At 25.3% G+C, this 20,931-nt stretch overlaps 4 protein-coding genes across 13 annotated transcripts; 1 reads left to right on the plus strand and 3 right to left on the minus strand.

The window, feature by feature from the left end:
- Window positions 1-4,116: 4,116 nt before the first annotated feature.
- On the minus strand, window positions 4,117-7,454 carry LOC127067236 (serine/threonine-protein phosphatase 4 catalytic subunit). Its single transcript, XM_051001951.1, has 6 exons — window positions 7,296-7,454; window positions 6,442-6,615; window positions 6,172-6,324; window positions 5,824-6,075; window positions 5,382-5,620; window positions 4,117-5,252 (listed from the first exon to the last, which is right to left on the minus strand). Exons 2-6 carry the CDS (start codon window positions 6,589-6,591, stop codon window positions 5,123-5,125), a joined length of 924 nt encoding a protein of 307 aa, XP_050857908.1. The 5' UTR covers window positions 6,592-6,615; window positions 7,296-7,454; the 3' UTR covers window positions 4,117-5,122.
- Window positions 7,455-8,177: 723 nt separating this feature from the next.
- On the minus strand, window positions 8,178-10,095 carry LOC127067243 (speckle-type POZ protein-like). Its single transcript, XM_051001961.1, has 2 exons — window positions 9,847-10,095; window positions 8,178-9,414 (listed from the first exon to the last, which is right to left on the minus strand). The coding sequence occupies exon 2, from the start codon at window positions 9,359-9,361 to the stop codon at window positions 8,447-8,449; it is 915 nt and encodes a 304-aa protein (XP_050857918.1). The 5' UTR covers window positions 9,362-9,414; window positions 9,847-10,095; the 3' UTR covers window positions 8,178-8,446.
- Window positions 10,096-11,273: 1,178 nt separating this feature from the next.
- LOC127073078 (PSME3-interacting protein-like) lies at window positions 11,274-18,985 on the minus strand. 10 transcript variants are annotated; one of them, XR_007780874.1, is made up of 7 exons: window positions 18,565-18,984; window positions 18,158-18,256; window positions 17,871-18,090; window positions 17,619-17,686; window positions 17,199-17,543; window positions 16,273-16,332; window positions 11,274-11,390 (listed from the first exon to the last, which is right to left on the minus strand). XR_007780874.1 is itself a non-coding variant. In XM_050988198.1 (5 exons), the coding sequence occupies exons 1-5, from the start codon at window positions 18,659-18,661 to the stop codon at window positions 17,212-17,214; spliced, it is 816 nt and encodes a 271-aa protein (XP_050844155.1). In that variant the 5' UTR covers window positions 18,662-18,984; the 3' UTR covers window positions 17,042-17,211. The 10 variants fall into 10 exon arrangements, 2 of the variants coding, with proteins under 2 accessions (XP_050870127.1, XP_050844155.1); XR_007780863.1 differs by having other exon boundaries at window positions 15,366-16,332; XR_007780876.1 differs by lacking the exon at window positions 11,274-11,390 and adding an exon at window positions 13,926-14,966 and having other exon boundaries at window positions 15,366-16,332; window positions 17,871-18,045; window positions 18,565-18,985.
- A 288-nt stretch (window positions 18,986-19,273) lies between these two features.
- On the plus strand, window positions 19,274-20,765 carry LOC127064019 (40S ribosomal protein S7). Its single transcript, XM_050994529.1, has 5 exons — window positions 19,274-19,405; window positions 19,742-19,912; window positions 20,038-20,219; window positions 20,386-20,536; window positions 20,658-20,765. Exons 1-5 carry the CDS (start codon window positions 19,337-19,339, stop codon window positions 20,733-20,735), a joined length of 651 nt encoding a protein of 216 aa, XP_050850486.1. The 5' UTR covers window positions 19,274-19,336; the 3' UTR covers window positions 20,736-20,765.
- Window positions 20,766-20,931: the final 166 nt, after the last annotated feature.

The following is a 20,931-nucleotide window of genomic DNA, read 5'->3' on the forward strand; positions in this document are numbered from 1 at the left end:
TTTTGATAAGAAATAATATGATTAAAACGGGATATTTTTGTATATTTTTAAGTTAAAAAGAAATATAAAGGTATGAGATAATATATAAAGTATGAGATAACATTGAGAGGTTTCATAATATTCTGTGATGTTTCAGTCGGTCTATTAAAATTAAAGAAATGTGAAGAGAAAGGAAAAGTGTAACAATATTAGAATAGATAATAAAATAAGCAACATAATGATCATGACATTGAATATTAGCTTTCATCATTTTTCTCGACTTCCTAATGCTTCATAATTGCATGGTTAACCAGATAAAAGAAATAATAAGACAAAGGCTGCCAATATATGCAATGCTGTCAAAAACATATCTATTAAACTTAATAAAATGTGGCAAAGAACTGAAGGATCTTCAAGAAGCCATAAATCAACGATTACTATGGAGTTTAAAAGTTTGTGGAAGTTATGAAAAATATTAATGAGTTTACATATTCATTTTGTTACAAAACATCATTTATCTCTATTTTGTCTATTTTTTTGGTTTACTTTTTTAATGGATAATTTTTCAATTATATTTAGAAGGCATTGAGTTTCTTAAATTTTTTAAGTATATTTTAAAAAGTTACTTTAAAATTAATCTTAAAAAAAAGAAAAGAAACATTAAAGAAAACAATACACAATAATTATTAAAAATCATTCTTGTCGTAAAAAGAAAAATAATTTAATAAAATAAAAAATGGGATTCAAGGAATGTTCAGACAATACCAATGATGATTTAGGACTGATTTTATAAGTTTTCTTAAAGAAAATAAAAATTTTCTTAGATTTCAACCAATTAATCCCTTTGAAATAAGATATTCAACAATCTCTTAAAATATTATTATTAATATTAATATAAAAATATTGAAACCTGAAACGAAGTAATACTTCGTATTCCATTTCCAATAATTTTGTGACATATCGATTTTCACTGAGAGTCCAGTATCATAGATATGCGAAGAAGTCAATTTTTTATATATAAATTTTTAATAAATAAACAATTTTGTAGGAAATAAAAACCTACAATATATTTTTTTAAATTTGTGTTTGATTAAGTAATTGATTCAAATGGTGGGTCAAAACTAGGATTCCTATACGGAGATATAGGATATATAATAATAACATATAGGTTATATAACGATTATAAAAGATATAGAATATATAACAATAACTAATAGAGTGGCCAAAGTCAATACGAATATGTAAATAATACTTTCCTATTAATAGAAAGAGAAATAATCAATAATTAGATATAACCTCAGAATTTTCACGATATTATTAATTAACCATATTATAATTTCACCAATTTAAATACTTGGTCGCATATTTCAGATATAATAGTATTTTACAATATCACATTATATTACCAAACGAAGTGAATTCTTATAAAATAAACGAACTATTTAAGAATTTCTACGATGGCTCCAAAACACTCGTCCGTGATTTAGGTTAAAATTGAAATTGGTCAGTTCGTGAGTGAACGAGGTAAGTCGACATTGAAATTAGTCTAGATCCTTTTTAGTGATGCACTGACTCTAGTACGATAATTATTAACAAACCGTCACTGAATTTAATTCGCGAAATTCTTCTTGTCTTATATTATAAATATAATCTGTGCGATTGTTAAAAAAAAGAACTTTATGAAAAAACATTGATTCTACGACTGCATTGCACACAGTCGATGCAAATACACTTGTTGCTTAAATCGTGAAACGCAAACGAATAAATACTGCTTCTATATCGCGATTTTTTGGTTTTTATTTTAAGGACACAAACACTTGATTTCATCATTACTACGCGTATGATTACAAAATGTTCGGAAACAGAAAGATAAAAACAAAATTATTTGTATCGTTCTTATTATATAAAATTATTGAAATTATTCAGAAAATGTTTGATACAAAAATTTACTTACCATGTGTACTCTGTCCCAAAATGATTCTCATCATAACCAACAATGAATTTACTTCGCGATTCTGTAAACTATTCTTTAAATACTAGTTACTTATACTTTAGGTATAAAATACACTTATCCAAATGGATGAAATTATAAAATAAAATAAATGAAATTATAAATTATAAATATAAAATAAATGAAATTATAAATTATTTAACATTACCCATATGGAAAGAAGGAACTTCGATGTCTACTCCTTGAAATGTGAAAGAATACTGACTCGATAACTGACAAAGTCATTTGAGCGTCCGTTTTTGTCAATATTACATGTAGTCAACTCAGAGTTCAAAATTTCATTGTTTAAAGTATTAATGTTATATTTAATGCTACATAACATTTAAATAAATAGATCTACATAATATTTAAATAAATAGATTATTGTTTAAATATTTATTTATTATACTCTGTGTATTATGTATTATTTAAATATTAATCAAAAAATATCGATTATAATATCGAATCTATATCATAAGCGAACAAAATCAATTATTTACAAACGTTTTTCATATATTGAAATCTGATCTCGAGAAAAAGGACTAAGCATATTTATTCCATCTTATTTTCCTACGTAATACATACACAAGAGTTGAATAAAGTAATGGAGAAACAGTTTCTTTCTTCTTATTTCTATAAACAAAAGAGATTGCTTTATTTATTCCGACCTTTAACGCTCTCGGAATCCATAGAATCGGATCTTCGAGATATATATATATATATTTCATATCATTATTAATTTCACGCACACAAATATTATTTCGTTTAAAAGTGAGATTTCAACTGCCCGTTTAAATAAAATTTTATTGGGAAGAGTTAACCCTAGCATTTTTTATGAAATGTATCTATGATACATTTTTAAATTTATCTCTCTTTAATAATCTTTTTAATAACCTCTTTTAATAATCGAAATCATTTTCTTCATGATGAATCATCTACAGCATCGTCTCTATATAGAACATACAATTTTTTCACAAGTTTCACGAAAATAATATCAATATCATAAAAATAAGATTCAAAAATTTCAAAAAAAAATGTTATATATGTAATGTTGTCTCTTTACCGGAAGGATACCAAGAACTCGGGTTTTCTTTTAAATGTGACGATGCCCCAATTTGCAAATATTGCACCATGAAAATTGCACTTTTGATAATTGATAGATATTTTGAATAAAGCTGTACATAATTAAAAATGTTTTTATTAGTTATAATAAAAAAATTATGCTGATTTCATGTCTAAGCGTCCGTAAATTCAACATGGATAGGCAAGTAATTGAACGATTTTTGAGTCATGAAGATTTAATAATAATTACAATATTTCAATATATAGGATTCAAAAAATGTTATAAATACGATATATATTAGAGTACAAAATCATTCAAATGAAAAGTTTATAAATCCAACCTATCCAATTAAGTAATTAAAATGCAATATATATAAACATAAGATGAAGACAAAGAAAACCCGACAAGAGATTTCTACGGATGTCAATTTCGCAAATATTTCTTAAATACAATTTTACCACGACTTGCATCGCATGAAATTCGTGCAATTGATATACTGGAATAAGTTGTACATTAGAAAATATATATGTTCTTATTGTGCGACAATATCATATAATTTTACATATTAAAATAATGTACTTGAATTTATTTAAAAATCATTCCAATAAATTTTTTCATAAATAAATAACAGTGTGAAACATCGTGCATGTAATATTCATCTAATATATTCGAATTAAATAAATAAAGATCAAAAATAGTAAAAAGTTGTTGGATGAAAGTAAATCGGAGAATGAAGTAATTCTAGGGATATGCAACTACATTAAAATCAATTACTATCCTTTATGTGTAATTTAACAAGTGTATATAGATATATATGATAACTTAATTTTCTTTTTTTCATATGCATGTTCAAATTACATGATTATATTCAAATCACGTCGAATAATATAAATATGTAATTCTTGACTTTTATTGAGTTCACTAAATCAAAAGTAACTAAAAAAACATTTAATATAATAACATACAATGTATCAGTATTAAAAGGAGGTAGAAAATGAAACTTGAAAATTAAAACAAATAATTAAATTATATGTAGGACAAAGCGCGTGAATTTTTAATTTTTACATGCATAAAATAAAACAGGTTTAATGTATCCGTCTATAAACGGCTTTATTAAATAAAACATTTAATCCTAATATACGTAAATTTCATACATTTCTTAACATTTTTCAATTTCTTTCATTTTTTTTATCGTATCGTACCGTTTATATTAACAGTCTTGGTAAAAAATAAAATTAATCAACGATATAACTCATGATTATACGGAATTTGATATTTATGCATATTTATTACAAAAACACGTATGACAAATAGCGTTTGATTTCTGTTATTTAAAGATCGATGAAAGATTTACAATTTACAGAAATAACGTAAATATAAAATGAATCATTTAATTACTTTATGCAATAAATTGTTGTTTTGCTAGATTCACGGTCAGTTCTATTAAGACTAAAGATTACGCTTTATTTCAATAAATGTATTTAATGAATTTAAGCGTTTAACTTGTATTTTACTTCCTTTGACATGTACATCCAGAAAAAATTACGTATCAACAAATGATATACATAAAAGAATGCAAAAATTGGAAAGATACAGAAAAACTAATTAAGAAATATAATCTTTATACGGATACAGAATTAAGTTTTGTATGGCTTTTTTAAGGTCTCTTTCTTTTTTTTTTCTTTTTTTATTTTTTGAAAAAAATTTAGTGGAAACTTCAATGTACTTTTCTTTCGATATTAGAGTTTACAAAAAAGTTTCTGAAGACTTTATAGATGCAAAATAACGAAGTAAAGCACGATTATTTTATCGTGAGTACTAGTATTCTTTCATATTAAACATATGTTGTCATTTCTACGTAATCTTTTTGGCAAATAATTTTGTCCAGTATTCAATAATAAATATAATTGTCGATTTTTATATATAGCCATAAAAATATACTAAAAATAAATTTGATGATTTCATATAAATTGGAAATACTTGTGGTGCCATAACATGAACACACACATATTACCTATGAAAAACTTAAAGATCCTATGTCAGTGATTTTAGAATGATAACATGCAGGTTTGAATTTCATAATATTCAATTCACAAAAAGTAATCTGCTTGTGGTTTCTTGCTAGGTATTCCTCGACTTTCTTGTGGTGCTGCTTCGAAGATCGTAAAATCCCTTTGTAAGTGTTCGTTTAATTCCAATATAGCCGCCACATTACCACACCTAAAAATAAATAAAAAAATATATAACATACAAAAATAATCCGATTTTCTAAATATATTACAACAAAGCCATGTACATTTCAATAATAACATAACTTGCATTTAAAATATTATTAATTAAAATTTATACCTATAACAATAATTTGGAGCAGACCATACTGTGAGAACAGTTTCATTGAAATGCCATTTATAACCTTCCATTACCAACTGATGTGCTCTACATATCATATCAATATCATTAGCAGAATTAAACTGAGCTACAACATCACTACCAAATAAGTATCCTGCTCCACGGGGTGAGACTCCCCAACCTTGAGTATCTTCTGGGTCAGACCATAATAGATCACACATTGGACCATCATGAGGAACCTGTACAAAAGTTTCATATTATTCTCTCTATAACTTATATATAAAAAGTTGGATTCACATTTTTAAATATAATTTTTATTAGTCTATATATATATATATGTGTGTGTGTGTATAAATATTAAATATTAATATAACAAAACTATATAACAACAAATAAATTTTATTATAAGAAAAGAATTAAATATTTCATTATTATTACTCACTTCTTGTTTTCTATCTATAGTGCGAATTTGATCAAGAGTTTGAATACTAGGAGACAAACCACCATGAACACAAAATATTTTACCATCTATAATTGCTGACAGCGATAAATAATCAAAAATTTCAGTACAATATCGCCATACCGTAATACTACCATATTTACGTAAACATTCATCATAAAATCCATATACTTGAGTAATTTGCCTTGATTCATGATTCCCTCTTATTAATGTAATCCTATCAGGATAACGTACCTATAAAATCAATCAAAATTTTCAAAAATATTAATGCAAATACATTGAAAATGTGAAAACAAGTAATATGTACTTCTAAATTTATAAATATATTACTTTTAATGCAAGGAGAAGAAGGAATGTTTCGACACTATAGAATCCTCTATCAACAAAATCTCCCATGAAAAGATAATTAGTTTCTGGAACATCACCACCTACTTTAAATAATTCTTTCAAATCATAAAATTGACCATGAATATCTCCACATACCTATAAACATAAATTACAATTAATAATAACCTTACTCACACATATACTTAAATATTTTGTATATAATATTTTGTGACAAATTATTAGATATTTTTAACTTTGTCAATTCAAACTTACTGTCACTGGAGAATCAACTCGTTGTACATTACTTTCTTCTATAAGAATTTCACGAGCCTTTGCACATAAAGCTTTTACTTCTGCTTCCTTTATGATTTCACATTTCTTAAGTTGTTCAATTTGCCGATCCAAATCACTGGAATCGGCCATTGTAATGACACCAGATGAAAATGGCTACAAATAAACATATCTCTTTCCTTATATCAAAATAACAAAGATTATATATAGATAAGATAAAATATAGTAGTATATATTTTATTCTAAAAATAAATAATCTATTATCCATTAATCAGAAATGTTTTGGTATACATTATCTGTAATAAATATTACTAATTCATAGTAAAAAAAATATATTCTTATTGTTCTTCATATTATAAAAATATAAATTTCAATTCATTCTTAATATAATAAATGTAATTAATATATATAGAATTTTTAAGTAGTAAACATAGTTACAATATATGAGCATATATATTATTATATACTTAACATATAATCTTCTTATATGATTATAAGCTATTATTTGTACAAATAATTCATATAAATTATATCAATTACACAAAATAAATTACTATATAGTTTTTAGAATATTTCGAAAGAGCAAATCTGAAAGCATAATTAATTTTATAAAGAACAATCTTTTACTAATTTATATTATTTTAATAATATTTAAATAAAATATAAGATATAATAAATAAATAAATATTATGCAAAATAATATGTTAATTACACACAATGTAGAGTTATGTTATTTTATATACAATTTGTATATATATGTATGTATATGTGTATGTATGTAGCTGCGTGTGTGTGTGTATATATATATATATATACATATCGATTCAAATGCATACCTATATCAAATTCCGTGTGAAATATGTCTATATAAAGCTGTTAATACATCAAGTAAATAAATTTACAGTCCAGTCGTTAGAAAAAACTCTTTTAGGCTATATTCTTATGCCAATGACTACTCGATTCAAGTAAGATACCAATTGTGTTGCATTTGGAAGTACAGAAGATGAGACAATTGTGCCATCTATAGGAAATAGACACTAAAATGGTTTTTTACCTTTTTAAAGAAGTTTTTATTATTTTCTATTTAATGCAAACGAATACAATGATGGTCAGTTAAAATTAGTTTTAGTAACTACGTTATCAATTTGGCATAATGTCAGTGTAATTTATTATGTATAATTGAAAACATATAAAACTATTTATATATAAAACTTTTTTAAATATTAAATAATATATAAAAAATAATACACACACGCACGCACACATATCATAGTAAATTCATATTATTTTGGATCCTGAATTAGAGATTTATAAAATTGATGTGTAAGTTTTTACAATAATGAATACGAGAAAATAATCGTCTAATTACAAATATCTTCCCCTTAACCCAAACGACCTAAAAATGAATGCACTTATGTATACAAGTTAATTATAAATGAAGGGCCAGTTGAATATCTTCTTTGTTAGAAGTAATAGAAAAAAAAAAGTATTAAGAAGAACTTCATAATTTTATGAGCAAAATGTTTTAAAAGTACGAAATAAAACACCCGATTTCCTGTTTGACCGGAAATTGAATGATTTTTAGTTTTTCTTATAGAATATATTATATAGTTTCTTATTTAATTATATATTTTATTTAGTTATCTTTAAAAAACTATTAAACAAATATCGTCTTCAAGTTAATTATTAATAAGATATTAACGTGCGAAGTATATTATGTAGACGGAAACAGTAATACTAATCTTAATGAAATTGAATTTTAAAGAGCTATAAAACGAAAATTATAAACGCCGTTAATTAAGTAACACGTAAAATATTACAAAATGTAAATATAATTATAAAATATCTATATTTTTTTTATTAGATTTGAGAGATTCATGAAAAAATTGATACTCGACAGTATATATGAAAAAGTAAAAAAGAATTTATTAAAAGTTATTTCTATTAATTTAATACACTAAGTTTCTGGTAAAATAATGAAGTAATTTCACTCCATCATGAAATCCACAAGTTTGATTACTATATTTGAATATCTCTTTATTTCTTCATATTCCTTCTTTGAATTAATATTTCTCCTGTTTTTTGATATATAATGAAGACAGTGTAATTCTAGATCTGTCATATGTAATTCATCTGCAATAATAAGTGTGTCAAATACATTCTCTGCATTCATATTCTTGACCAAAGTTTCTTTACATAATTCTACCAAATCTTGTATGTTATACATGTCAGCTATAAAAATAAGGTTATCTGCAATATTATCTAAATCATTGAGTTTGTTAGTATATATATAAGATAACATAGAGTTACATATTTCTTTTGCTACATCAGTTATATAAATTTTCTTATCTTTTTGTTCTTTCATTCCAATTGTGAACATGCTTCTAAATATAGGACTTTGTGCTGCAAGTATACATTTATGCACAGGAAATACTGAATCTTCAACATAAATCGATAGGTCACTTAATTCTGAATTAGTTTGCAATGTAGTTATATGCTTCATTATCGTCGGTAATTGTTTTAATTTGAAATCTGGCAATTGTTTAGTTACAGGAAATATATGAGCGACTTCAAGTGACACATCAAATTCTTCTTCATCTAACATCAGATCTTCATATTTAATTATTTTATGAGCCTTATCTATAATCTGTCTGGCTTGTTCTAAATGTAATATATTACATATAACAAATAAATATCCACCATAATGGTTCTTTTTAAAATCAAATTGCAGAACAAGATCATCATTTCGATACATCATTGTGACTGCATATGAACAAGACGGTAATAGAAACATAGGTGACATTTTTACTGTATCGTCAAAAAATTCTTCAACAGACCACAGATATTTTGGATGTTCATATTTCATAAATGTAGTCTCTATATAATGAGTATTTTCTTCCATTTTTTCTCAAATAGTACCTCAATAAAATAAAATAGTTTGTTGATTAAATAACCCTAAAACAAGCACCGTATAAAAAATAATAAAATCAGTATGTCTACACACAGTATGGCTACACAAGCAATCCCTTTATAATATGGTATTACTACATGGTCCCACTCTAATTTTGTAAAGTGTTTTGTATGTATACTGTTTCGCTAATAGGCGTGTGACAGCTACTTTTGTTTATAAAATAAATAAAATAAAAATTTTTTAATTATTTTATTCGGCTAAATATTGCACAGTGGAACAATACAGTTTCAATAGTTTTAAAAAGAAAGTAGTATAGTTTTGTTAATTTTTGAAACTTAAGTCTCTTTTTTGTTCTAACTAAATTTGTTTTGAATAGCACGAATTTACATAATACGGTTTTTTTTTAAGAATTAGCCGACCGTCTTATACAAGGTTTACTTGTACATACACATATACGTCGTAACATTTATACGTACGGAAAACTCTTATTCAGCATGCATATATGTAGAAAACAATAAAATGGAAGCATAGTACAAAGTGTCTTTATTTATCCATGATTATAATTTCTTGGCCGTTTTTCATCGAATAATTTTTTGCATGATCGATTTTCAATCAAGGTTATGTATGGAGCATTAAAACGCCATGAAAAGACATGTCATAAACAAAAAGGGCACCAATGAACGTGACATCAACAGAAAGCACACCGATATAGACTGACGAATCACATAACGGTGAATTAACCAATGGGAGCGCATTAACACACGTAGTACAGTTCGAAAAATAAAAGAAGCTCGCCGAAAAATGCTCTCTTATTATATAGATTCATAGTAGAAATTTTACATACAAAATCTTGTGGAAAGTAAAAATTTTACTTTTGTTTAAAATTAATATTTTTTCTCTACATTTCTATATATCTATATAAATAAACCAGTTTTTTTTTAAACCAGCATTTAATTACTAATTAGAGTCTAAAATACATCAATATTTTTGTTCGAAGAAAATATCAAGAAATCTATATTAAGGAAATAATTTCTTACAAATTTATTTTTAAAGAAGTGTTATAAAACCATGTATACATGCAGGGGAGATTGTAAAATAATTTGGCAGTTCTTTTCCATTTTTAGTTTTTGTGATTTTGATAAAATAAAAAGTCGGAAAAAATGTTCAATCTTTCGAAAAATCAAACATATAATATGCAATAATTTTTTTCACTTAAGATGTTCTTTTCCCAAAAGACATCTTCAATTTTTATTTACTTTAAATATTTGGATATTGCTTTATATAATTTTTAAAACAGAAGATGTCAACAGATACCTAATCATTATATACAAAGTAAATTTTTTAAATTAAGACATTTAAATATCTCGGAAGCAATTTTTGAAAAGAAAATCTCAAATAAAAATTGTTTGATTCAAAGAACAAATATAACAAGATCACTTATTTTTAATTCGGTAGTCTTTTAAAGACCATTTTAAGGTCAATTATATTTTTCTTAATAAAAACTAATAATTTTTATAACGTTATCTTATTTTACGCCAAAAATAAATAACTTTTATATGAAACATTTCTTTATATAGCCCCTACATTCTATGATATCTAAGATCGTTTAAATAAAAAGTTAGAGTAAGTAGAAATATAGTACAAGATAAAAAAGTATGGGACGAGATGGATCAAGATAGATTAATATAAGACAGGATCAAATAGAATAATATTTACTTTTTTTTATCCTTACTTCGAAAGTTAATATTTATTGCCAACAGTAGAACATAACCAAAAATTTACCGCGAAAGATTACGTCATTGTACCAAATAGAACGATTGAGCTTTCAAATTGAAATTAAAAATACAATTATCATAATCATATTAATATATAAATATGTAATTTAATAACTAAAATTTACATATAATATATAAATATAATTTTATTTTAATTGTGAGCACCTTCATTTGATATAAGTATTCGTCATTTGGTATAAGTAGATTAGAGGCGCCTGGATAGTTTAATAATTAAAGCAGCCGTCCTAAAAGAGAAAAACAAGAATTCGAGTTTTAAATTAAATAATTCAATGGCCTAATTTTTTTACAAATTCTACATAATTATGTATAATATATAATATATATGATTATAACTATATTTATTCCTTTGCCTTCTAGTCTCATTTGTACGGTATATACGAAGACTGCCAGAGCCGATTTGATATGCATATTATTATAATGTTTTATAAAAAAAATGTCGATTTTTCTCTAAGAAAATTTTAATATTTATTTTATGCTAAATTGTCTAAATTTAAAGAAAAATATATAAGAAATATAGAGGAGCGATAATCCGAATATAAATGCACGGAACTGATGCATTAACCTATGACAGGTTTTGTATAGACGCAAAGGGCCGATCGGCTCGCTGGCAGCGAAAGGGTTAATATATAAATTTATGTATAATATATAAATATAATTATATTAAATATGTAATTATCATATAATTTATGTTCGTTAAATTTACGTTTCGTTCTTTTTTTTTATATTTTCATATATATTTTTTAATGTTTTAAGATTTCTAAATTCTTCAAGAATCGTGTTGAAATCTTTGATAAGCTTTATTCAAGCATTAGCTTTTATTTTATTTATTACAGTCAATTTGTTTATACTCAATTTCATTCTTATATTTTTTTATTAATCTTAAGAGAATGTTTTCTTCTTTTAACGTAAAATTAAAAGATCTTTTAATTATCTTTTCTTTTTTTTTTTTTAAGTATCTTCTCATATGTCTCCATGATTCTTTGGTATTTTTATTGCACTTACCTATACACACTATTAACATATAAATGAACATATGAAATCAACAAACTTGTAATAATTTTTGTTAGGGAATATTTTGATAGATTATCATGAAATTAACAAAATTTGTTTCATGCTAACCAACATTCTTTGATTAATGTTCACTTGATCTACGGACGATACAATGCAAAATATGTTAAACAAGATTACCAATGAGCTTTAGTTTGAAAATTCTGAATTTAACATTTACAGCGAGTTATAGGAATCTAAAATATTTTATGAGATTGACTGCATAACGTTTATTAGAATGAAAAACTATTTGATTATGTGATGTAAACTGTGACAATTCTTAAAGGGCAATAGTAATTACATCTAGATGGCGTAAACATTATTGCACGTCTAGATGAGAAAACTCATCTACATTTTGAGAATTTTGATTTCCAATACGCGAACCAATAGAGATTTACGAAAATCTTCTTTGTTCATTCAAATTAGTTCGTTATAGTTAGTAATCGAATCGCATTGAATCTAAACAAATGACGACAATTTCAAACTCTTCGAATATGATTCGAAACTTAATATAGTTAATATAGATTTTGAATTTTTGATAAGTCATGAATCTTTTTTCAAGCAACCATGAATTTACATAATGAGATCTCGGATACTTCAAACCGTTTTGCATCTGTATCGTAATTTCGAACATAATTTTAAGTTTATAATTCTTAATGATTTTGATAAATCTAGAATATATTGTCACTTATATTGTATCAGCGAATGGATTTTTTGCGCGCAATATATTAAATCTTATACCATTACTAATTTTTATTACTTGTTTAGTAACAAGGTATTATTTAAAATTCTTTAATCCACTTATTTTAGTATTCTGAATACAATTCATAAAACTATTATTACGAAAAGTTCGCGGTTTTTTTTTTTTACGAAACAAATTAAAGTGAAAAAGAAAAAAATGTCGTAAATTGTTGAAATGGTTCTAATATTTATTTATCTTTGAAAATATAATTACTGTAATCTATATTATTATATTATATTATACACAATAGTACATTAATGTTAAGTAAATTTTTAAATATTTTATGTTAATGATATAGCTTGAACAAAAGTAATCAGAAAGCTTATAAAATATTTATATTTATTTATATTGATATAAAATATTTATATCTATTTATATTGGATATTCACTCATCTAGCTTTTAAAATTTATCGAAACTTTTAAGACTTTGAAATGTATGAATTAACCATCAAGATATTCAATAATTTTCGAAGTAATTAGAACTGTTTCAGCGTGTGTCCATTATCGATATAACAATGAAAGTGACAGAAGACTCGAGATTTATCAAGATTTTCAAGACTTCGTATGCTTCAAATCACATTCGAGGTAATTCAAATTTTTCAAAATTTGAATTCACTAAAACAAATGAAACAGATTCGAAGCAAAATGTTTAAGATCTTATCGCTAGTTATAGTCAATCAAGTATTATTACGTTCACGAGTCGTACTAAACTATTATATGTACTGTTAACTGGTAGTATGACTCAGAAATTAAGCATTTTTGGATCTAAAGATATTGATAGACTTTTAGATTTTTTTTTTCTATATATGAGGAATCAATTTCTGAAATTTTATTATATCCTGTGTGCATAAGTCATTGTTTATATTTTTTTAACGATTTGAAATAAAATACTCTTAATACCAATTAGAAGAAATATAAATAAGAACTACTTATTAATTGTATGGAAAAATTGAAATTGCAGAACATAAAATTATAGAAAAGAAATTTATTTAATTTTATTCATATCGATTTAATACACTAAGATTTTGATAAAACAATAAAGTATTTTTAGCCCATGAAGTAATCCAATATTTTTGCTACTATATTTGGATATTTCTTTATATCTTCATATTCCTTGCTTGAATGAATAATGGTCTTGTTGTGCGCTATATATTGAAGACAAAGTAATTCTAGATCATGCATATGTAATTTATCTGCAATAACAAGAGTGTCGAATACATTCTCTTCGTTCATTTGTTTGATCAAAGCACCTTTACATAATTTTACCAAATCTAATATGTTATACATGTCAGCTATAAAAATAAGTTCACTTGCAATATTATCTAAATCTTCAAGTCTATTAGTATATATATAAGACAACATAGAAGTACATGTTCCTTTTGTTAAATCAGTTATATAAACTCTGTCTTCTTTCTGTTCCTTCATTCCAAATGTGAACATATTTTCAAATACAGGACTATGTGCTCCAAGTATACATTTGTGCACAGGATATACTGAATCTTCAACGCATATTGTTAAATCGCTTAATTCAGAATTAAAATGTAATGAACTTATATGTCTCATTATTTCTCGTATATGTTTTATCTTGAAATTGGGCAATTGTTTAGTTACAGGAAGCATATGAGTGACTTTAAGTGACAGATCAAATTTGCTGTAAAATGAAGACAAGTTTTGATATATGATTGATTTATTGGTCCCATTTATAATCTGTGTCTTTTGACAACAATCTAACAAAGAATATACAACATTTAAATATCCGCCATATTGTTTCTCGTCAAAATCAAATTGTAAAGTTAGATTACGACCAGTATGCTCCATCGTAGCTGTATATGTACAAGATGGTAATAGAAACACGGGTGACATTAATATTGTATTAGAATGAAATTGTTGAACAGGCCACAAAAATTGTGGATTTTCATATTTCATAAATGTAGTTTCTATATAATAAGTATTTCCTTCCATTTTTTCAACTAATATCTCAATAAGGTAAAAAAATCTTGATTAAATAGCCCTAAAACACGCATCGTATAAAAAAAAATGAAATTATTATGTCTATCAAGAGTATGGCTATACAAGTAACCCCTTTATAATATGGTATTCCTACATGATATTATTTTACTTTTGTAAAACGTTCTGTATGTATGAGTATTTCGTTAATAGCTGTGTTATAGCTACTTTTTGTTCGTTAAAGAAATAAAATAAAAATTTGAAAATTATTTTATTCGGCTTTTAATAGTTAAAAAAAAAAGTAGTATAATTTTCTTAATTTTTGAAACTTAAGCCTATTTTTTGTTTTAATTCATTGTTTTGTACAACGAATTCGTATAATATATTTTCTAGGAACTTAGTTTTACATGGGAGTTACTTGTCATATATACGTATATATATATATGTAAAAATGTATACGTACGAGAACACGTTTGTTTAGCAGGATTTTGCATACACGTAGAGAACAATAAAATGAAACATATTACAAAATGTCTTCATTTGTACAGGATTATTATTTGTTGGCTGTTTTTCATTAAATAATGTTTGCATGATCGATTTTCATTTAAGGTTATAACTGTGGCGAACTTGATTCGCTACAAAGTGTTTTTATTTGTAAATGTGGCTTTAGGTCATTAGAATATAAAATAAAAATGAATACTACAAATTTATTATTGCAAAAATAATTAAATAATTTAAGAAAATTTCAAAAAAGATATGTTATAGTGATAGATCATGTATGTTATTTAGTAATTTATATTAAATGAATCTATATAAGCTAAATATTTATTATAAAGATATAAGCAAATTAGAATTTTATATACACTAAAAAAGCTTATAAAACAGTAAGAAGAAAAGAATCTATATATTATAATTTATGTACAATACAATTAAAATATATACGAGCCGTTTTTCTATAAATGATATAAGTCCAATCGAAAAAGTGAATTAAAACTAATTTTAGCGATAGATACTCAGAGATAAATTTCTCTTTTTTATATTTGTAACAAAATCAATATAGTACAATTTTTACGAATTAGTCAAAAGAAACTTAAAAATGAAATTATAAGAATGATTTTTTTTGAAACTGGTATAAACCTATTCATTAATTATGTTTGTGGAACATAAGAGCTTATGACTGATTCTGGCCTAATTAAAAAATACTATATATTTTATAAAAACATTCAGAATGTTACAGCTCAAGAACATATTATAACTTATAGTGACATGTGGAATATCAAAATATTTGAGCAAAATAATAATATTACTATTATATACTAATTCAAAATTTATAGTAGTAGATAAATACAATGATATGATAAGTTCATTACCTTATGTATCTCCTGTCCACCATGAATATTTAGGACACTTTGTATGAAGCCAAATGAAGACTAAAAGATGAATAAGAGTTATTAATATTATCCTTAATATTATCCACGATGTACTTTCATTTTTTTAAAGTTGTTTCCCCATTAAACTTATAATAGTACTCTCAAAAATATTTATCAAATGAATAAATTTTTATGTTCAATACATCTTTATTTTATAATTGTCATTATTTATTTTAGAATCAAGTTTCAAAAAGTTTTTCTTAATTATAATATAAATTTAAATTTGATATTCACGATTTTCACTTTTTTTTTGAAAATGCAATTAACAAAAACAGTTGTACTTTGAGAATATTTATAAAAATGGTCACACATAATAAAATTAAGCATATTTGAAATTTTAAAAGCATAAAACAAGCTTATTAGCACATTTAACAATATTTTAAATATTTTAAAATACAAAACATTAAATATTTCGGCATAAAGATCGGATATGTACCGTTTAAAAAACGGCTCATATATACATATATATATGTATATATACATAAGTTATTCATTGTTGATATTTCGTCAACAATTTAAAGTACTATTAATACCAATTAGAAAAAACGTAGATTAGAACCATTTATCGATTGTATAGGAATGTAAATTTTTTGGTCGTCTTTGCTTAATACATTTATACCCCCATATAATTACATTCTTCATTCTTTAATTAATCTTATTGTATTAACATATAATATATAGCTAAAATAAAAATAAAAATCACACGACCTTTTTAAGAGAATAATTCAATTTTTATATATCCACGCATCATATATTGGAACTTTAATATTTTCAAAATTAAAAATTTAAGTTATGATTATATTTTCTGATTTCACAACTAGTTACAATAAAATGCCACTCATCTTATTATTTGAAAAAAAATTTACTTATACTTTCCATTCAGCTTTTCTCCTTATCTTTTGCAGCTTCTATTTTACGTCCTAAAAGATCATATTTAGATTGATTTAACTCTGGATCTTGATCAGTATCTGAACTACAGTCACTATCGCTCGAATCATCATAAGAACCAAGTCCTGGTAAAATACCAATACATTTCATCCCTCCTGTATGATTTATCATTGTGTTAGATAAACATGAATTTTTATTTTCCACAAGCATATTTGATTCGGCATTTAGTATTTGTGGATATTGTAAATGAGGGTCATCCTCCTTTGTTAAAGATTTATCTGGTTCTGGCGAAGACAATTTTCTTTTGACACCTTTGTTTTCACCTAAATTATTAATTCATGAGCAAATTTTTAACTGAATGTTTATATTATACTTCATAAGTTTTCATTCTGACTTACTCAACTTTGGTTTTTCTGACTTTTTCACAACTACACCTGCCAATAGTTTTAACTGTGAATTACGACCACTAAAAGATAAAGTAAATCTTTTAATAAAATTTTAAAGCAATTATTTAATTAACTTCTTTTTCACTTATCTTTTTTTGATTTGACATTGAAGAAATTATTAATTATGAATAGAATTTGCAATAATTAATGTAATTATAACGATCAATTGAAATATAACAAATGTATTTTGATTTAATATTTTACCTGCTACTACAAATATTCTTGTTGGTGGTCTGAGGTTTTTTTAATTCTTGTTTTAATCTTTCATCTAATGACTTTTCTTGTAAAGAAGCAACAGCAGCTTTGAAATCACGCATTTCTTTTTCTTCTTCAAGATTTTTTTTACGCTCTTCTTCTAACTTGGTCCTATCAACCAAATCTAAAAATTCCACTTCATCATCATCCAATCCTTTTATCATATTTTCTGGAAAACAATAATAATAATGTTGTTTCTAATAAATTTAATTTGATAAAAAATAATTTCAGCTTACTAAGTTTATGCGCTTCTTCATATTCTGCATCTCTTTTGTTTTTTTGTTCTTGCAATCGTTCGTACAAAGATCTAGGATCATATGATTCTTCAGGAGGTTCTAAAAAGTAAATTTTATATTATCGTATTTATCAGACTTTTATAACCACGTGTCTTATATATTCTTTTATTTGAAAAATATGATAAAATATTAATCATTTTACTGTTATATTATAAATATTTTGCGAGAATACAATTGAAGAGAAAAAGAATATATTTACTAATAGTTTAAATATTTTATATTGACTTTAAAATTCTAATTTTTTCTTATAGTTTTGTTTCATTACATAGAATTAACAGACTACTTAAATTTGATAGGCATGACACTTGATAAATAAAGAACAGTTGAATAACTTATACGATAATAACCTAAAGGTTGGTCAGCTGTTCGTACACGGTCCCATTCTTCTTGTCTTATTCTCCTTTGCTCCGCTATTTCAGCTTCTGATATAAATCCAGAACTCATTTTTCACTATTTTAATGAAACAACGATAAGCATATATATTTATATAATGAAGAAGTTTTGATTCACATTCGGTTCGCGGTGTATAAACACCAATCATAATAAGCCGACCATAAAAAATTTCTTGCTTTGCAAGCTTATAATATGCGTAATTATATATCGAGTATGTATCCAAAAATAATCGTTTAACATATTAATATACAATTCATTATTGAGAAAACGTTTACATCCTACACACTTCTTAATATTTTATAATATTTCGTAACCAGCTTTTTCTTTGTCGGTAGTGGTACTAAGCACAATTCAACGTAATACAATGAATAGTCCAAGTATATAATGTTCAAGATTAGTATCTAGAATAATAGGAATATGTTCCAGAAACGCGTTCATACTGCCATCTAGTAACCGTTACATTTGTGATCTATGTTCTTTGTACGATACTGACTATTCTGTTCACATACATATAGACGTATTATAGAATAATACTTTTATAGTTTTGTAATATTTTCTATATAAATTTATTTTGATAGATAGAAAAGGAAATATATTTACTAATTACTATAAAGATTTTTTATAGAAGTTCGTAAAAATATATTCATATACTATTGGCTGATATTTTGCTCTCGATAAATCCACCAATCCTGAGCATATGTTAAAAGATGAGCAAATCATACTTGTATGGAAGTTGCATATCTATGTTTCATTCTTTCTTCCGCTTCTCTTTCATGCGGTCGTGAAGCCGTCAAGGTACGTGCTTTTTAGAGCTTCTTTCTGATTTAACAGAAAAGTTTAAAAAAGAATGTTAAATTACTTTGTGAATGTGATTAAAAATTCCTTAAAGTGATATGGAAGTGAATATTTTTCGCAGATGACATGCTCAGCAAGTTGATACCGATGGATGTTGCATACCGTGTGACATCCGAAAGATTTTAGTTTGATAATATATCGTCGTTTTGAAGTGTTATCTAGTGATTTAAAAAGATTATTATTAGACTTTTTAATATTTTATTGCAGTAGTAAAGTTAGTTTTAAATCAGTGGTGTAAAATTTGCATCAATAGTAACATAACCTAATTATTTTCAGATGTTCACGGCAAACGCTAAAATTATAAAAAGCGGTGGCGCTGAGCCCGATCAGTTTGAAGCTAGTATTTCACAAGCTCTTTTGGAGCTAGAAATGAATAGTGATTTAAAATCACAACTGAGAGAGCTTTATATCACTAAAGCGAGAGAAATCGAGACCAATAATAAGAAGGTAAAATATTTTTTGATACAACTATCTCACGTACAAATTTCCTTTATATGTATATACGTGATACGTAAGAAAAGGTCGAAACGCTTAATTTTTATGAAATTGATTGATGTTTACTTTCATTTTAGTCGATTATTATTTATGTACCGATGCCAAAGTTGAAAGCATTCCAGAAGATTCATACAAGGCTGGTACGTGAATTAGAAAAGAAGTTCTCGGGTAAACATGTCATGTTTGTAGGTGAAAGAAAAATCTTACCTAAACCAACAAGGAAAACTCGTACAAAGAATAAGCAAAAGAGGCCAAGAAGGTGATATAATTATTTGTTAATTATATCAGTGCAAATACAATTATTTATAAACATTTTTATATTGATATCGTTGTCTTATGAAAATACATTGCTCAAATTTTGTGTAATCTAATAGAATGTTATATATGCATTAACATTAAATATATGACATTGTTTAACTTTATAGCCGTACATTAACCGCTGTATATGATGCTCTTTTGGAAGATTTGGTATATCCAGTTGAAATAGTTGGTAAACGCATTCGTGTTAAAGCAGAAGGCAAGCAGTTGATCAAAGTGCATTTGGATAAGAATGAACAGACAAACATTGAGCATAAGGTATGTCTTCATGGTGTTAGTCGTGTGATTAAATCACACATAAAATACATATACAGATTGTATTGTCGTCATACATGTACCGCTATTTGCAATTTCAAAGATTCTTTGTTATTTTTTTTAGGTTGATACTTTTGCTTCTGTCTATAAGAAACTGACGGGTCGGGATGTCACATTTGAATTTCCTGAATCTTATGTATGATTTCATAAAAAATAAAGGTTATTGAAATTATTTGATTTAGTTAGTAAATTTATATCATCATTAATATTTGTCATATGCCATGTGTAAAAATGAAAGAAAAATGACTGCGTTTATTGCTAAACAAAAATATTGCATCATGGCTATTTCAGTGTGGAACGATCTCTGGGTGATGAGGCTTTTTGATCTGTATCAAAAG

This window comes from Vespula vulgaris, chromosome 1 (genome assembly GCF_905475345.1).
Source record: "Vespula vulgaris chromosome 1, iyVesVulg1.1, whole genome shotgun sequence".
In the NCBI taxonomy this organism is placed as follows: Eukaryota; Metazoa; Arthropoda; class Insecta; order Hymenoptera; family Vespidae; genus Vespula; species Vespula vulgaris.